The sequence below is a fragment of the Bombina bombina genome, chromosome 6, assembly GCF_027579735.1.
Source record: "Bombina bombina isolate aBomBom1 chromosome 6, aBomBom1.pri, whole genome shotgun sequence".
NCBI lineage: Eukaryota > Metazoa > Chordata > Amphibia > Anura > Bombinatoridae > Bombina > Bombina bombina.
The window spans coordinates 1,049,715,477-1,049,734,806 of NC_069504.1; the positions used below are offsets into that span (position 1 = coordinate 1,049,715,477).

The 19,330-nt window shown below is 40.5% G+C and overlaps 1 protein-coding gene across 1 annotated transcript in view; it reads left to right on the forward strand.

Annotated features, from left to right (window-relative positions):
- Positions 1-18,951, forward strand: part of B4GALNT3 (beta-1,4-N-acetyl-galactosaminyltransferase 3) — a 317,092-nt gene extending 298,141 nt beyond the window's left edge. Inside the window, exons 18-20 of the mRNA XM_053718828.1 lie at positions 9,995-10,148; positions 17,752-17,878; positions 17,963-18,951. Coding sequence (XP_053574803.1) covers positions 9,995-10,148; positions 17,752-17,878; positions 17,963-18,068 — 387 coding nt within the window. The 3' untranslated portion in view covers positions 18,069-18,951. The remainder of the gene's footprint in view (positions 1-9,994; positions 10,149-17,751; positions 17,879-17,962) is intronic.
- Positions 18,952-19,330: the final 379 nt, after the last annotated feature.

The window sequence follows — 19,330 nt, forward strand, 5'->3', positions numbered from 1 at the left end:
GTCTGTGGGGGGGAAGCTACACTACACAGACAGCTGCCAGTACCCAATATGGCCCCCAATTAGGCAGAGGGGGAGGGTTAGAGAGCTGTTTTTGGGGGGGATCAGGGAGGTTAGGGGCTAAGGGGGGATCCTACATAACAGCATATGTAAATATGCTTAAAAAATATATAAAAAAGATTCCTTTTATTTTAGTACTGGCAGACTTTCTGCCAGTACTTAAGATGGCGGGGACAATTGTGGGGTGGGGGAGGGAAGGGAGCTGTTTGAGAGGGATCAGGGGGTGTAATGTGTCTGGTGGGAGGCTGATCTCTACACTAAAGCTAAAATTAACCCTGCAAGCTTCCTACAAACTACCTAATTAACCCCTTCACTGCTAGCCATAATACACGTGTGATGCACAGCAGCATTTAGCGACCTTCTAATTACCAAAAAGCAACGCCAAAGTCATATATGTCTGCTATTTCTGAACAAAGGGGATCCCAGAGAAGCATTTAAAACCATTTGTGCCATAATTGCACAAGCTGTTTGTAAATAATTTTAATGAGTAACCTAAAGTTTCTGAAAATGTTTGTGAAAAAGTGAAAAAAATTTTTATTTGATCGCTTTTGGTGGTGAAATGGTGGCATGAAATATACCAAAATGGGCCTAGATCAATACTTTGGGTTGTCTACTACACTACATTAAAGCTAAAATTAACCTTACAAAATCCCTACAAGCTCCCTAATTAACCCCTTCACTGCTGGGCATAATACATGTGTGGTGCGCAGCAGCATTTAGAGGCCTTCTAATTACCAAAAAGCAAAGCCAAAGCCATATATGTCTGCTATTTCTGAACAAAGGGGATCCCAGAGAAGCATTTACAACCATTTGTGCCATAATTGCACAAGCTGCTTGTAAATAATTTCAGTAAAAAACCTAAAATTGTGAAAAATGTAAAGTTTTTTTTAATTTGATCGCATTTGGCGGTGAAATGGTGGCATGAAATATACCAAAATGGGCCTAGATCAATACTTGGGGTTGTCTACTACACTACACTAAAGCTAAAATTAACCCTAGAAGCTCCCTACATGCTCCCTAATTAACCCATTCACTGATGGGCATAATACACGTTTGGTGCGCAGCGGCATTTAGCAGCCTTCTAATTACCAAAAAGCAAAGCCAAAGCCATATATGTCTGCTATTTCTGAACAAAGGGGATCCCAGAGAAGCATTTACAACCATTTATGCCATAATTGCATAATTTGTTTGTAAATAATTTCAGTGAGAAACCTAAAGTTTGTGAAAAAATTTGTGAAAAAGTGAACATTTTTTTTTATTTGATCGCATTTGGCGGTGAAATGATGGCATGAAATATACCAAAATTGGCCTAGATCAATACTTTGGGATGTCTTCTAAAAAAATATATATACATGTCAAGGGATATTCAGGGATTCCTGACAGATATCAGTGTCCCAATGTAACTAGCGCTAATTTTGAAAAAAAGTGGTTTGGAAATAGCAAAGTGCTACTTGTATTTATTGCCCTATAACTTGCAAAAAAAAGCAAAGAACCTGTAAACATTGGGTATTTCTAAACTCAGGACAAAATTTAGAAACTATTTAGCATGGGTGTTTTTTGGTGGTTGTAGGTGTGTAACAGATTTTGGGGGTCAAAGTTAGAAAAAGTGTGTTTTTTTCCATTTTTTCATCATATTTAATACTTTTTTATAGCAAATTATAAGATATGATGAAAATAATGGTATCTTTTGAAAGTCCATTTAATGGCGAGAAAAATGTTATATAATATGTGTGGGTACAGTAAATGAGTAAGAGGAAAATTACAGCTAAACACAAACACTACAAAAATGTAAAAATAGCCTTGGTCCCAAACGGACAGAAAATGGAAAAGTGCTGTGGTCATTAAGGGGTTAATTCATCAAAATTTACATTTCACTTGTTGTGAAAAAATACTTATCTTTTAAACTTGGCAGCCGCTCCAGCTTTCCCTGGGTCGTCGCAAAGCTATTTCTGACGTCAGAAATGATGGATCGGTCATCCTCCAATCACGGCTTCCACCCCCCCCCCCCGGGGGAATCAGTGTCTGATTCAAAGCTGTGATTGAAGGAAGCCAGATTCCTCATGTTAGACCCAGGAAGAGGCTTTGCGACTGGCGGAGGAAGCTGGAGCTGCTGTCAAGATTAAAAGGTATTTTTTCACAACACAAGTGAAATGTAAATTTTGATGAATTGAAGTGCCCCTGTTTTTAATCAAATTTTTTAAAACCGGGCACATTAGCATCAAAATTTACATTCACTTTAAATCTATGTGGATTTATCTCTGCATGCATAATATAAGTGTTGCTTTGGCATTGGTGGGTGTTATCACTAAAAGTTCATTTAACACTAATATAGGTTTGAGTATACTGGATATTAATATTATTTAATCTAGAAAGGTCAATTCAAAAAGATACAAACTAAATATAAATGAGCAAGACAAAAGTTTTTATTATTTGATGCAAAGTAAGGATTTGCAAATTTGAGACCATGTTCTAGACTCTGATGGATCAGTGGAACATTTTCTGCAAAATATATTTCAAGATATGGAGAATTTCATTCTTTGAGTCTTAACCTAAATGGTACAAATAGACCATAAAGTATTATTTGCACCAAGATGTTTGTTTAAATAAGTTTCCAATTCATGGAAAGTATTATATTAACTTTATAACAGATGGGAAAGTGATCATTACAGAATGTTCCTATAGACTTAAGACATTTTTGATAGAATAACCAGTATAAGCTGCTAACAATGAGGAAATGCATTCTTTTCATAAATGCCAACTAAATTCAGACGAGTCTGTGAGTTGCTAATAGAGGATAAGCCATTATCAAACTGACTATACATCAGGCTTTGTATATATTTTGCAGAGACAGAAAAAGTATAGGCAGCATATTAAATCTAATCAATGCATCTCTATAGAGAGAAATAGAACTAGAAAACATAATAAAAATTCACAGTAAAAAATAAATAAATCACATTTTCTGATACAGCCCCTGAGTCAGGAGAAGACTCCTTGGATAAGATTAGTGATATTAGCCGTATCACAACTCAGCACATAAGGATTAGGTTCCAGAACACAGAAAAAGTTAAAAACAGTGGTAATTATCCAAGAAATGCATAGAGAGAAGAGAACAAAATATTAGTTTAATAAATGTAATTCATTTGTTACAGAGATCATTTGTGTAAAACAATCAAATCATCCAGAAATTAGGGGAACACTACACATAGGGTGGCCACTCAGCCAGTATTTTACTGACACTGCAGGTATTTCTAAGGTTCAGGTCAAAGTTGAAAATAAATAATAATAATATTTTAGTTTTCTGGCTGTCAAGTGCAGACTGCTCTTCTCCCTCCATCTTTTGCCTGATCCTATGTGGTGCTATCAGCTTCAGTATACGCAGGAGGCAAAGGGGACACAAGCAACAAAAAACATATAAACGGGAAAAGGGGACTGCATCTTTACCTCTTATAACCAGAGCTGATAAGCTGCTATTAACATTTATTATATTGTCTCCTCATACTCTCCCCTCTCATACTCTTTTTTTCTCTCTCTCCCTCCTCTATTGTCCCCTTTTTTGTCTCTCTCATTTCCTCCACTCTTTCTCTTATCTCTCTCAGTAACTTCACTTTATTCTCTCTCCCTCTATTGTCCCCTCTTTTGTCTCCTCGCTTCCTCCGCTCTTTATCTTATCTCTCTCAGTAACTTCACTTTATTCTCTCTCCCTCTATTGTCCCCTCTTTTGTCTCCTCGCTTCCTCCGCTCTTTCTCTTATCTCTCTCAGTAACTTCACTTTATTCTCTCTCCCTCTATTGTCCCCTCTTTTGTCTCTCTCACTTCCTCCGCTCTTTCTCTTATCTCTCTCATTAACTTCACTTTGTTCTCTCTCCCTCTATTGTCCCCTCTTTTGTCTCTCTCACTTCCTCCGCTCTTTCTCTTATCTCTCTCACTAACGTCGCTTTATTCTCTCTCCCTCTATTGTCCCCTCTTTTGTCTCTCTCACTTCCTCCGCTCTTTCTCTTATCTCTCTCACTAACTTCACTTTGTTCTCTCTCCCTCTATTGTCCCCTCTTTTGTCTCTCTCACTTCCTCCGCTCTTTCTCTTATCTCTCTCACTAACTTCACTTTGTTCTCTCTCCCTCTATTGTCCCCTCTTTTGTCTCTCTCACTTCCTCCGCTCTTTCTCTTATCTCTCTCACTAACTTCACTTTATTCTCTCTCCCTCCTCTGTTGTCCCCTCCTTTGTCTCCTCACTTCCTCCGCTCTTTCTCTTATCTCTCTCACTAACATCACTTTATTCACTCTTCCTCTATTGTCCTCTCCTTTGTCTCCTCACTTCCTCCGCTCTTTCTCTTATCTCTCTCACTAACTTCCCTTTATTCTCTCTCCCTCCTCTATTTTCCCCTCCTTTGTCTCCTCACTTCCTCCGCTCTTTCTCTTATCGCTCTCACTAACTTCACTTTATTCTATCTCTCCCTCTATTGTCCCCTCTTTTGTCTCTCTCACTTCCTCCGCTCTTTCTCTTATCTCTCTCACTAACTTCACTTTATTCTCTCTCCCTCTATTGTCACCTCCTTTGTCTCCTCACTTCCTCCGCTCTTTCTCTTATCTCTCTCACTAACTTCCCTTTATTCGTTCTCCCTCTATTGTCCTCTCCTTTGTCTCCTCACTTCCTCCGCTCTTTCTCTTATCTCTCTCACTAACTTCACTTTGTTCTCTCTCCCTCTATTGTCCCCTCTTTTGTCTCTCTCACTTCCTCCGCTCTTTCCCTTATCTCTCTCACTAACTTCACTTTATTCTCTCTCCCTCTATTGTCCCCTCTTTTGTCTCTCTCACTTCCTCCGCTCTTTCTCTTATCTCTCTCACTAACTTCACTTTGTTCTCTCTCCCTCTATTGTCCCCTCTTTTGTCTCTCTCACTTCCTCCGTTCTTTCCCTTATCTCTCTCACTAACTTCACTTTATTCTCTCTCCCTCTATTGTCCTCTCCTTTGTCTCTCTCACTTCCTCCGCTCTTTCTCTTATCTCTCTCACTAACTTCACTTTATTCACTCTCCCTCTATTGTCCCCTCCTTTGTCTCCTCACTTCCTCCGCTCTTTCTCTTATCTCTCTCACTAACTTCCCTTTATTCTCTCTCCCTCCTCTATTTTCCCCTCCTTTGTCTCCTCACTTCCTCCGCTCTTTCTCTTATCTCTCTCACTAACTTCACTTTATTCACTCTCCCTCTATTGTCCCCTCATTTGTCTCCTCACTTCCTCCGCTCTTTCTCTTATCTCTCTCACTAACTTCTCTTTATTCTCTCTCCCTCCTCTATTTTCCCCTCCTTTGTCTCCTCACTTCCTCCGCTCTTTCTCTTATCGCTCTCACTAACTTCACTTTATTCTCTCTCTCCCTCTATTGTCCCCTGTTTTGTCTCTCTCACTTCCTCCGCTCTTTCTCTTATCTCTCTCACTAACTTCACTTTATTCTCTCTCCCTCTATTGTCACCTCCTTTGTCTCCTCACTTCCTCCGCTCTTTCTCTTATCTCTCTCACTAACTTCACTTTATTCGCTCTCCCTCTTATCTCTCTCACTAACTTCACTTTATTCTCTCTCCCTCCTCTATTGTCCCCTCCTTTGTCTCCTCACTTCCTCCGCTCTTTCTCTTATCTCTCTCACTAACTTCACTTTATTCTCTCTCCCTCTATTGTCCTCTCCTTTGTCTCTCTCACTTCCTCCGCTCTTTCTCTTATCTCTCTCACTAACTTCACTTTATTCTCTCTCTCCCTCTATTGTCCCCTCTTTTGTCTCTCTCACTTCCTCCGCTCTTTCTCTTATCTCTCTCACTAACTTCACTTTATTCTCTCTCCCTCTATTGTCCTCTCCTTTGTCTCTCTCACTTCCTCCGCTCTTTCTCTTATCTCTCTCACTAACTTCACTTTATTCTCTCTCTCCCTCTATTGTCCCCTCTTTTGTCTCTCTCACTTCCTCCGCTCTTTCCCTTATCTCTCTCACTATCTTCACTTTATTCTCTCTCCCTCTATTGTCCCCTCTTTTGTCTCTCTCACTTCCTCCGCTCTTTCTCTTATCTCTCTCTCTAACTTCACTTTAATCGCTCTCTCCCTCTATTGTCCCCTCTTTTGTCTCTCTCACTTCCTCCGTTCTTTCCCTTATCTCTCTCACTAACTTCACTTTATTCTCTCTCCCTCTATTGTCCTCTCCTTTGTCTCTCTCACTTCCTCCGCTCTTTCTCTTATCTCTCTCACTAACTTCACTTTATTCACTCTCCCTCTATTGTCCTCTCCTTTGTCTCTCTCACTTCCTCCGCTCTTTCTCTTATCTCTCTCACTAACTTCACTTTATTCTCTCTCCCTCTATTGTCCCCTCTTTTGTCTCGCTCACTTCCTCCGCTCTTTCTCTTATCTCTCTCTCTAACTTCACTTTATTCGCTCTCTCTCTTATCTCTCTCACTAACTTCACTTTATTCTCTCTCTCCCTCTATTGTCCCCTCTTTTGTCTCTCTCACTTCCTCCGCTCTTTCTCTTATCTCTCTCACTAACTTCACTTTATTCGCTCTCCCTCTATTGTCCTCTCCTTTGTCTCTCTCACTTCCTCCGCTCTTTCTCTTATCTCTCTCACTAACTTCACTTTATTCGCTCTCCCTCTATTGTCCCCTCATTTGTCTCACTCACTTCCTCCGCTCTTTCTCTTATTTCTCTCACTAACTTCACTTTATTCTCTCTCCCTCCTCTATTGTCCCCTCCTTTGTCTCCTCACTTCCTCCGCTCTTTCTCTTATCTCTCTCACTAACTTCCCTTTATTCGTTCTCCCTCTATTGTCCTCTCCTTTGACTCCTCACTTCCTCCGCTCTTTCTCTTATCTCTCTCACTAACTTCACTTTATTCTCTCTCCCTCTATTGTCCTCTCCTTTGTCTCTCTCACTTCCTCCGCTCTTTCTCTTATCTCTCTCACTAACTTCACTTTATTCACTCTCCCTCTATTGTCCCCTCCTTTGTCTCCTCACTTCCTCCGCTCTTTCTCTTATCTCTCTCACTAACTTCCCTTTATTCTCTCTCCCTCCTCTATTTTCCCCTCCTTTGTCTCCTCACTTCCTCCGCTCTTTCTCTTATCTCTCTCACTAACTTCACTTTATTCACTCTCCCTCTATTGTCCCCTCATTTGTCTCCTCACTTCCTCCGCTCTTTCTCTTATCTCTCTCACTAACTTCTCTTTATTCTCTCTCCCTCCTCTATTTTCCCCTCCTTTGTCTCCTCACTTCCTCCGCTCTTTCTCTTATCGCTCTCACTAACTTCACTTTATTCTCTCTCTCCCTCTATTGTCCCCTCTTTTGTCTCTCTCACTTCCTCCGCTCTTTCTCTTATCTCTCTCACTAACTTCACTTTATTCTCTCTCCCTCTATTGTCACCTCCTTTGTCTCCTCACTTCCTCCGCTCTTTCTCTTATCTCTCTCACTAACTTCACTTTATTCGCTCTCCCTCTTATCTCTCTCACTAACTTCACTTTATTCTCTCTCCCTCCTCTATTGTCCCCTCCTTTGTCTCCTCACTTCCTCCGCTCTTTCTCTTATCTCTCTCACTAACTTCACTTTATTCTCTCTCCCTCTATTGTCCTCTCCTTTGTCTCTCTCACTTCCTCCGCTCTTTCTCTTATCTCTCTCACTAACTTCACTTTATTCTCTCTCTCCCTCTATTGTCCCCTCTTTTGTCTCTCTCACTTCCTCCGCTCTTTCTCTTATCTCTCTCACTAACTTCACTTTATTCTCTCTCCCTCTATTGTCCTCTCCTTTGTCTCTCTCACTTCCTCCGCTCTTTCTCTTATCTCTCTCACTAACTTCACTTTATTCTCTCTCCCTCTATTGTCCCCTCTTTTGTCTCTCTCACTTCCTCCGCTCTTTCTCTTATCTCTCTCTCTAAATTCACTTTATTCGCTCTCCCTCTTATCTCTCTCCCTAACTTCACTTTATTCTCTCTCTCCCTCTATTGTCCCCTCTTTTGTCTCTCTCACTTCCTCCGCTCTTTCCCTTATCTCTCTCACTATCTTCACTTTATTCTCTCTCCCTCTATTGTCCCCTCTTTTGTCTCTCTCACTTCCTCCGCTCTTTCTCTTATCTCTCTCTCTAACTTCACTTTAATCGCTCTCTCCCTCTATTGTCCCCTCTTTTGTCTCTCTCACTTCCTCCGTTCTTTCCCTTATCTCTCTCACTAACTTCACTTTATTCTCTCTCCCTCTATTGTCCTCTCCTTTGTCTCTCTCACTTCCTCCGCTCTTTCTCTTATCTCTCTCACTAACTTCACTTTATTCACTCTCCCTCTATTGTCCTCTCCTTTGTCTCTCTCACTTCCTCCGCTCTTTCTCTTATCTCTCTCACTAACTTCACTTTATTCTCTCTCCCTCTATTGTCCCCTCTTTTGTCTCGCTCACTTCCTCCGCTCTTTCTCTTATCTCTCTCTCTAACTTCACTTTATTCGCTCTCTCTCTTATCTCTCTCACTAACTTCACTTTATTCTCTCTCTCCCTCTATTGTCCCCTCTTTTGTCTCTCTCACTTCCTCCGCTCATTCTCTTATCTCTCTCACTAACTTCACTTTATTCGCTCTCCCTCTATTGTCCTCTCCTTTGTCTCTCTCACTTCCTCCGCTCTTTCTCTTATCTCTCTCACTAACTTCACTTTATTCGCTCTCCCTCTATTGTCCCCTCATTTGTCTCACTCACTTCCTCCGCTCTTTCTCTTATTTCTCTCACTAACTTCACTTTATTCTCTCTCCCTCCTCTATTGTCCCCTCCTTTGTCTCCTCACTTCCTCCGCTCTTTCTCTTATCTCTCTCACTAACTTCCCTTTATTCGTTCTCCCTCTATTGTCCTCTCCTTTGACTCCTCACTTCCTCCGCTCTTTCTCTTATCTCTCTCACTAACTTCACTTTATTCTCTCTCCCTCTATTGTCCCCTCCTTTGTATCCTCACTTCCTATGCTTTTTCTCTTATCTCTCTCACTAACTTCACTCTATTCACTCTCCTTTCTCTTACTACTTCCTGTCTCTTCAATTTCTTCTCTCTTTTCAATCTCTCTCCCCCTCCTCTCACTTCAATCATCCTCTCCGCTTTCTCCCAGTTTCCCATCTCTCTCCCCCTCTTTTCTCTTCTCATCTCTCTCTCCATTTTCTCTTCTGACTCTATTTCTCCTTCCTTTAACATTCCCGCCTGTCTTGTTCTTCCTTTTATATTTAATCCCACTCTACTCTCACTTCTCTTGTTGTTCTCTCAATTTTCTTTTCCCTGCTATCTCTCCTCTTTGTCTCTCCCTCTCTCTCCCTTCTCTATCCACTCTGTCTTCTCTCTGTCCCTTCTTTAACCATTCTCTTTATTCTCTCCTTCACATTTTCTCTCTTGTCTCTCTCCTCTCTCAACCTTCCACCTCTCTTTTCAGTTATTCCTTCTTTCTCTCTGTCTGTATGGTCAAAGTGTGTATTGGAATCTAATTATAAAAATACTACCAGTCCTTGCAACTTTAGTTCCTGACTTCTACAGTATAATTATTTATATATGTTTTAAGGCAAGAAATGCCATATAATACTATTTCAAACAATAAAGCAGGGCTAGGTGTGTAAGGTCTGCAGTGTGCACTTTCAATTGCCACAACTGTGGGGAAAAAAACACAATTTTCAAAGTTAAATGGCCTGAAAAAGGGGCAAATTAAAAGTATATCACAATTGTTTTTAATTCCACATAATCATTTTATAATACAATCTCATGTCTCTTTAAATCACATCTTTATAAGATCCTGGTTGCTGCATGCCTTTCACATGGATATATCTCAGTGGTAACATTTCAGGTGACCTTGGCCTATCAAGCAGTTTGAAAACTTGTGAGCTGCGACACTTTTACTCTGGTCATTGGCAAATGCAGAATTCATTGAATTTAAAGATACCAATACCTAAAAAGGTCTCTGCTTTCACTCTCTTTTAGAACCCTCATAGTATCTTGTTCCTGTGTGATCTTCACATACATTTTCCTCCATCCATCATTGACTCTATACGAACGCATTGTGTTGAGGGCAAAATGGTCTTTGCTCCTATGGTGATGAGACTGAACTGTGGCGCATCTCCAGACCGGCCAGAAGGTGAGACACTAATGTTACTTACTGCCCCCTGCATTTTACAGGGAAGCAAGAGATAAACAGACTTGGGAACGATGGGGAGATACATCTGTAACAGTGACACATAGACAAGTAATGTCTACAAAGTTAGAAATAAAAAAGAGGGCGCCACATAGCGTGATATTGTTGGATCTAAGTCGGAGTGAATACAATCAAAAGGCTTACCGAAAGGATATGCACCGTACTATGACCGGTGCTATCAGGCAGACTAACACTCTCAGTGGTTAGCACACTGGTGGGTCAATGGTATACTGCGTCTGGACCAAGGCAGGTGAATCTCTGTGTGGCTCTGATGGAGGTGAACAAACTTATTTTGAAGAGTTGTATTGCAGGCTGCAGTAAAAGTCAAGTCCGTAAACCCTTTCAGAGTTGAAATAAAAAGAAGAAGGACAACTTCCGTGGAATAAAATAATCTCTTTAATCCATAAAAGTACCGCTACGCGTTTCTCGACCGTTATCTGGTCATTTCATCAGGCATAAAACAATGGATACAATTGATACAAATTTAAAACCTTAAATACAGGTGAGTTTAAAAACGGAAGTTGTCATAGTACCTACAAGAGACCAAAAGAGATTATTTTATTCCACGGAAGTTGTCCTTCTTCTTTTTATTTCAACTCTGAAAGGGTTTACGGACTTGACTTTTACTGCAGCCTGCAATACAACTCTTCAAAATAAGTTTGTTCACCTCCATCAGAGCCACACAGAGATTCACCTGCCTTGGTCCAGACGCAATATACCATTGACCCACCAGTGTGCTAACCACTGAGAGTGTTAGTCTGCCTGATAGCACCGGTCATAGTACGGTGCATATCCTTTTGGTAAGCCTTTTGATTGTATTCACTCCGACTTAGATCCAACAATATCACGCTATGTGGCGCCCTCTTTTTTATTTCTAATTTTCAGAATCTTCACTCCGAGGACCAGAGGAGCCGCCGCTTCACATTTGTGCTCTACTTTTGCCTGTCTACACGTATTCCATTCACGGTTTGTGCACAGACTTGTTTGTAACATTTAGCGCACCCCGCAATTGGTTCCCCTCGGGGTTCCTTTTTTGACTAATGTCTACAAAGTGACTGTCATAGTGCAAGACTTATCTGTTCATGTGTGGTTGTAAAAAAAAACACAAACATTAATCTCCATTTAGTTAAACCTTGTCCCTTTTATGTGATAAAAAAACTAAGGCCTAGATTTAGAGTTCGGCGGTAGCCGTGAAAACCAGCGTTAGAGGCTCCTAACGCTGGTTTTAGGCTACCGCCGGTATTTGGAGTCAGTGATTAAAGGGTCTAACGCTCACTTTTCAGCCGCGACTTTTCCATACCGCAGATCCCCTTACGTCAATTGCGTATCCTATCTTTTCAATGGGATCTTTCTAACGCCGGTATTTAGAGTCATTTCTGAAGTGAGCGTTAGAGCTCTAACGACAAAACTCCAGCCGCCGGAAAATAGCAGGAGTTAAGAGCTTTCTGGACTAACGCCGGTTCATAAAGCTCTTAACTACTGTACCCTAAAGTACACTAACACCCATAAACTACCTATGTACCCCTAAACCGAGGTCCCCCCACATCGCCGCCACTCGATTAAAATTTTTTAACCCCTAATCTTCCGACCGCCACCTACGTTATACTTATGTACCCCTAATCTGCTGCCCCTAACCCCGCCGACCCCTGTATTACATTTATTAACCCCTAACCTGCCCCCCACAACATCGCCGCCAGCTACTTACAATAATTAACCCCTAATCTGCCGACCGCAAAGCGCCGCCACCTACGTTATCCTTATGTACCCCTAATCTGCTGCCCCTAACCCCGCCGACCCCTGTATTATATTTATTAACCCCTAACCTGCCCCCCACAACGTCGCCGACACCTGCCTACACTTATTAACCCCTAATCTGCCGAGCGGACCTGAGCGCTACTATAATAAAGTTATTAACCCCTAATCCGCCTCACTAACCCTATCATAAATAGTATTAACCCCTAATCTGCCCTCCCTAACATCGCCGACACCTAACTTCAATTATTAACCCCTAATCTGACGACCGGAGCTCACCGCTACTATAATAAATGGATTAACCCCTAAAGCTAAGTCTAACCCTAACACTAACACCCCCCCTAACTTAAATATAATTTACATCTAACGAAATTAATTAACTCTTATTAAATAAATTATTCCTATTTAAAGCTAAATACTTACCTGTAAAATAAATCCTAATATAGCTACAATATAAATTATAATTACATTGTAGCTATTTTTGGATTAATATTTATTTTACAGGCAACTTGGTAATTATTTTAACCAGGTACAATAGCTATTAAATAGTTAAGAACTATTTAATAGTTAACTAGTTAAAATAATAACAAAATTACCTGTAAAATAAGTCCTAACCTAAGTTATAATTAAACCTAACACTACCCTATCAATAAATTAATTAAATAAACTACCTACAATTACCTACAATTAACCTAACACTACACTATCAATAAATAAATTAAATACAATTGCTACAAATAACTACAATTACATAAACTAACTAAAGTACAAAAAATAAAAAAGAACTAAGTTACAAAAAATAAAAAAATATTTACCAACATAAGAAAAATATTACAACAATTTTAAACTAATTACACCTACTCTAAGCCCCCTAATAAAATAACAAAGACCCCCAAAATAAAAAATTCCCTACCCTATTCTAAATTAATAAATGTAAAAGCTCTTTTACCTTACCAGCCCTGAACAGGGCACTTTGCGGGGCATGCCCCAAGAAAATCATCTCTTTTGCCTGTAAAAAAAAACATACAATACCCCCCTCCAACATTACAACCCACCACCCACATACCCCTAATCTAACCCAAACCCCCCTTAAATAAACCTAACACTAAGCCCCTGAAGATCTTCCTACCTTGTCTTCACCATCCAGGTATCACCGATCCGTCCTGGCATCCGGTGCTGAAGAGGTCCAGAAGAGGCTCCAAAGTCTTCCTCCTATCCGGCAAGAAGAGGACATCCGGACCGGCAAACATCTTCTCCAAGCGGCATCTTCGATCTTCTTCCATCCGGTGCGGAGCGGGTCCATCTTGAAGCAGCCGACGCGGATCCATCCTCTTCTTCCGTTGTCTCCCGACGAATGACGGTTCCTTTAAGGGACGTCATCCAAGATGGCGTCCCTCGAATTCCGATTGGCTGATAGGATTCTATCAGCCAATCGGAATTAAGGTAGGAATATTCTGATTGGCTGATGGAATCAGCCAATCAGAATCAAGTTCAATCCTATTGGCTGATCCAATCAGCCAATCAGATTGACCTTGCATTCTATTGGCTGTTCCGATCAGCCAATAGAATGCGAGCTCAATCTGATTGGCTGATTGGATCAGCCAATCGGATTGAACTTGATTCTGATTGGCTGATTCCATCAGCCAATCAGAATATTCCTACCTTAATTCCGATTGGCTGATAGAATCCTATCAGCCAATCAGAATTCGAGGGACGCCATCTTGGATGACGTCCCTTAAAGGAACCGTCATTCGTCGGGAGACAACGGAAGAAGAGGATGGATCCGCGTCGGCTGCTTCAAGATGGACCCGCTCCGCACCGGATGGAAGAAGATCGAAGATGCCGCTTGGAGAAGATGTTTGCTGGTCCGGATGTCCTCTTCTTGCCGGATAGGAGGAAGACTTTGGAGCCTCTTCTGGACCTCTTCAGCACCGGATGCCAGGACGGATCGGTGATACCTGGATGGTGAAGACAAGGTAGGAAGATCTTCAGGGGCTTAGTGTTAGGTTTATTTAAGGGGGGTTTGGGTTAGATTAGGGGTATGTGGGTGGTGGGTTGTAATGTTGGAGGGGGGTATTGTATGTTTTTTTTTACAGGCAAAAGAGCTGATTTTCTTGGGGCATGCCCCGCAAAGTGCCCTGTTCAGGGCTGGTAAGGTAAAAGAGCTTTTACATTTATTAATTTAGAATAGGGTAGGGAATTTTTTATTTTGGGGGTCTTTGTTATTTTATTAGGGGGCTTAGAGTAGGTGTAATTAGTTTAAAATTGTTGTAATATTTTTCTTATGTTGGTAAATATTTTTTTATTTTTTGTAACTTAGTTCTTTTTTATTTTTTGTACTTTAGTTAGTTTATGTAATTGTAGTTATTTGTAGCAATTGTATTTAATTTATTTATTGATAGTGTAGTGTTAATCCATTTATTATAGTAGCGATGAGCTCCGGTCGTCAGATTAGGGGTTAATAATTGAAGTTAGGTGTCGGCGATGTTAGGGAGGGCAGATTAGGGGTTAATACTATTTATGATAGGGTTAGTGAGGCGGATTAGGGGTTAATAACTTTATTATAGTAGCGCTCAGGTCCGCTCGGCAGATTAGGGGTTAATTATTGTAAGTAGCTGGCGGCGACGTTGTGGGGGGCAGATTAGGGGTTAATAAATATAATATAGGGGTCGGCGGTGTTAGGGGCAGCAGATTAGGGGTACATAGGGATAACGTAGGTTGCGGCGGTGTACGGAGCGGAAGATTATAGGGTTAATAATAATATGCAGGGGTCAGCGATAGCGGGGGCGGCAGATTAGGGGTTAATAAGTGTAAGGGTAGGGGTGTTTAGACTCGGGGTACATGTTAGAGTGTTAGGTGCAGACGTAGGAAGTGTTTCCCCATAGGAAACAATGGGGCTGCGTTAGGAGCTGAACGCTGCTTTTTTGCAGGTGTTAGGTTTTTTTTCAGCTCAAACAGCCCCATTGTTTCCTATGGGGGAATCGTGCACGAGCACGTTTTTGAGGCTGGCCGCGTCCGTAAGCAACTCTGGTATCGAGAGTTGCATTTGCGGTAAAAATGCTCTACGCTCCTTTTTTGGAGCCTAACGCAGCATTTGTTTGAACTCTCGATACCAGAGTTAATTTTATGCTGCGGCCAGAAAAAAGCCCGCGGAGCGTTAACAGCCCATCTACCGCCAAACTCCAAATCTAGGCCTAAGTTTGTTTAAAAGGACATTAGACAGCTGGGTACAACTACAGTATCAGGGTTACTATTCATTAACCTCATGTTTTTCCTCCTGTACCAGCATTCTCTTATTTTAACTCATTACAGAATTCAGCTGATACAGCTATGCATTTTATACTGGGCGCCGCCATCTTGTAGCTGGTTTATTGCTGCCTCCTGTATTAGGAGCAGTGCACATTTACAGATCTATAATGTTACTTGCTTTTTGACAGCTGTACCTTGCACTTAAGTTTACCTCACATAATAGAGAGCTGAGGTGTTATATTTTTGCTGTTTTTTTGCACAGTTTTAAATTTACATAACAAATATAAGCTCCAAGATGGCAGCACCCAGTGTGAAGATGCAGAGCTTCACTAACTGATATTTGTAATGGGTTAAAAAATAATAATAAAGGGTCAGGAGGAAAAACATTACCATGCGGAGTAGTAACCATGCTACAGTAGTTTAATGTCCCTTTGAAGAGAAGGATATCAGGCTGCAGATAATACACACAAACACATTTATAAAAACTCTACTGGAGCAGTAACTGTCCAGCATGCATCTTTCTTTCTGGAACTCATCTGAATGGGGACCTTTCTCAGCCATTTCGTCAGTAAATTTGTCACCTAGAGTGACATGAATTATTATTTTTTTACTACACATAATCAAACATTTTATTTAGCAGCAAGTCCCTTCTCTTCTCCTTAAACACCCACACATGTGACAGATTCCTCATTTGAAAGAGGGGAAACCAATCATAAACCCATCTTTATCATGACAAACGGATAAACTGAAATCTTCACTAACCATTAGGCAGCATTTACATTATTGCTGATAATGAAATAGCCGCTGTAAATCATCAATTTTGGGAAGTGCTAAACGATAATTAGCACCACATTTACACTATACAAAGTATAGTTTTACCCCAGAGAAACATTGACCAAAACTTATGGCTCCCAAAATGTGATGTTAAAGGGACAGTCAACCCAAAATTTCAAATAGGTAATTCCTATAAACTTGCTAATGATTATTATTTTGAACTATATCCTAATTTAGTAGCCTGAAGCGTTTCTAAGTATTAATACTTACTTTTGTCTCGTGTGGCTGTTTAAAATGCCTCCCATATTTCGTCATCAGTATCTTCATTGTGCAGCTCTAACAGCTAATTTTCGGACGTCCACACTCAGGTGTTTTGCGAATGCGCAGTGCGCCGATAACGCTGTAGGGGAGAGGTTTTAAAAAGTAACTCTACAGCATTATCGGTGCACTGCGCATGCACAAAACAAGGGAGTGTGGACGGACGAAAATTAGCTGTTAGAGCTGCACAATGAAGATACTGATGACGAAATATGGGAGGGGGCAGGCGGGCATTTTAAACAGCCACATGAGACAAAAGTAAGTGCTAATACTTAGAAACACTTTAGGCTACTAAATAAGGCTATAGTTCAAAATAATAATCATTAGCAAGTTTATAGGAATTACCTATTTGAAATTTTGGGTTGACTGTCCCTTTAAGGCACAAAGATCAGGCAAGATAGTGTGAAAGTATACCCAAAACCAAATCCCCTTGTAAGATAAACATCGTTTACATGTGTAAAATGAGACTTTTGTAATCCGAAACCATCCTGAGAAGTATTAATCTGATTGCCATTTGTATAGAGGCATGATGAGTATACTGAGCATGTTTGTCCAATGATTATATTTGTTAAAGGGACAGTCTACTACCAAATTTTTATTGTACAGAGAGCAATTTGAAAAACTCAGTGTACAGAAAACGATTTAAAAAACCCACTTTACAGAGAACAATTACAAAAAAACACTGTACAGAGAGCGATTTCAAAAACCCACTGTAACGTCCACATTTTCAAAAACCCACTGTACAGATAACAATTTTCAAAGCCCACTGTAACAACCACAATGTCTAAACCTCACTCTCACTGCACTGAAGTGTTTCTCTTTACCACTTTTCTATAACTATAACAAAATAGTGCTTTTAAACAAACAAGGTACCCAATCAGGATACCATTATTGCCGAGAGAAAGCTGTTTCTAAATAAGAGCATACTGTACTTTACAATTCCAAAGGTTTTGGCTTAGGTTTGCTAAATACCATATCTCTGTGTTGTCATCAGGATTTCTGGTTTCTGACATTTCTATATATATTAGCTGTACAGGCTATCATGTATAGTATATTAAATATACATATGTAAATATCAGTCCCACCCACTGCCTTTGCATAGTTGAAACTAAGAGAAATTTATGCTTAACACCTGCCAAGTTTTTCACCAGCTGGTAAAATAATGTAAAATGCATTTGAAATAGTAGACAATACAGGATTTTGAGTGACAAAATTCTTAGCACTTTACAACTCTTGATTATCAGCAACAATGTAAAGTGGCCTTAGTCTTTAAAACACAGAAGGGAAAAAAAGACAAGAGAAACTGGTCTTAGAGAGTCAGATAGAGGAGGGAGAAAAAACGAACAGAGAGACAGATGAAGATAAGAAAGACATAAATGCAGAAAAAGTAAAGTACAGAGCTGCAAATCATTACTTTATCAAGATCCCACGTGTGCATTTATATACCCTTCAGGCTATTGGGAGGTGAATGGATTTGGGCTGCTTGGAATCTTTAAGTCTGACCTGGATCTGATTGGAGGAATGAACACAGCGGAATTTCGGGAAAGATGGGGAGGAGAGGATTGGGAGCTGTTGGACAGGTTAGTGGCACTTGTCATATACACTTTATTGACTGATAAACATTGAGATTCATTCATCCATGTTCCTGCTGTTCTTCCACTCAGGGTTCTGCAAGCTGGCCTGGAAGTAGAGCGAGTTGCTGTCAGAAACTTCTTCCATCATTATCATTCTAGGCGAGGCATGTGGAATCGTAGGCAATCAAGCAGCTGAATGATCATGTTGTAACAGCTCTGCCATGAAAGCAGCCATCTACGGATGGTCAGTACGATTTCCTAGAACACTTGTTGCCAGGTTGAAGCATAGAGACAGCCCATCCAGGTTATCATGGTCAGCATCACCGAGCTATCCTGAGCCATTACGCTGACCATTTGCTGCTTCTTATGACTGATTTTAACAATACCTGGTATTTGACTTTATTTGCTTGCAACAATGAAAGGAGACACCGGTAACCAGAGCCTGTGTATGTGAGTTACACCAGGCTCTGTGTGGTTGGGTTTGTATACTGAGATCTCTTAGAGTTTAAGTGACATACTGAGCCTGTATGTAAAGGAAGCAGTTTGAAATCAATCTGGAGTAAAGTGGTATGTGTGAAATGCATATACAGTATATATTTATATATGAAGTATGTTGTAGAGGTGCATATAGAGTATGCACATGGTGGTGCTACAGTGAGCCTGCATATGCAAGGTGCATATGAAGTATGTGTACAGGTGGACATAATAATGTGTGTACTGTGGACATATACAAACTCTAATCTATACATATATAGATATACTGGGGTCGATTTATCATGGCCCAAATTTGGCCAAATACCCCTGTTTCCACGCGAGCCTTGAGGCTCGCCGGAAACAGGAGTTAAGAAGCGGCGGTCTTAAGACCGCCGCTTCTTAACTCGTCTGCCGCCTCTGAGGCTGCGGACATCAATCCACCCGATCGAATACAATCGGGTTGATTGATACCCCCTGCTAGCGGCCAGGAGGCCGCAAATCTGCAGGGGGCAGCATTGCACAAGCAGTTCAACAGAACTGCTTGTGCAATGTTAAATGCTGACAGCGTATGCTGTTGGCATTCAGCGATGCCTGGCCCCACTGAGTGTATGTGTTGCATTTAAAGCATATATTTATTTATATATATATATATATATATATATATATATATATATATATATATATATATATATATATATACAGTATATATATATATATATATATATATATATATAAAACTATAAATCGGCCCCACTGAGTGTATGTGTTGCATTTAAAGCCTATATGAATTTATATATATATTTGTCTTTAATGGTACATTGAGTTTTTGTGTATGTCTCTGTAGGATTGTGACTGTGTGTGTTTGTGTGGCACCCACAGTCCATGTATGCGTCCACACCTGTGCGTATAGGAAAGTAGAGTTGTGCAGTTACTTCTGTTAATTTGTGGCATTAGAGTTATTTCTAAGCATTAAATAAGAATCCT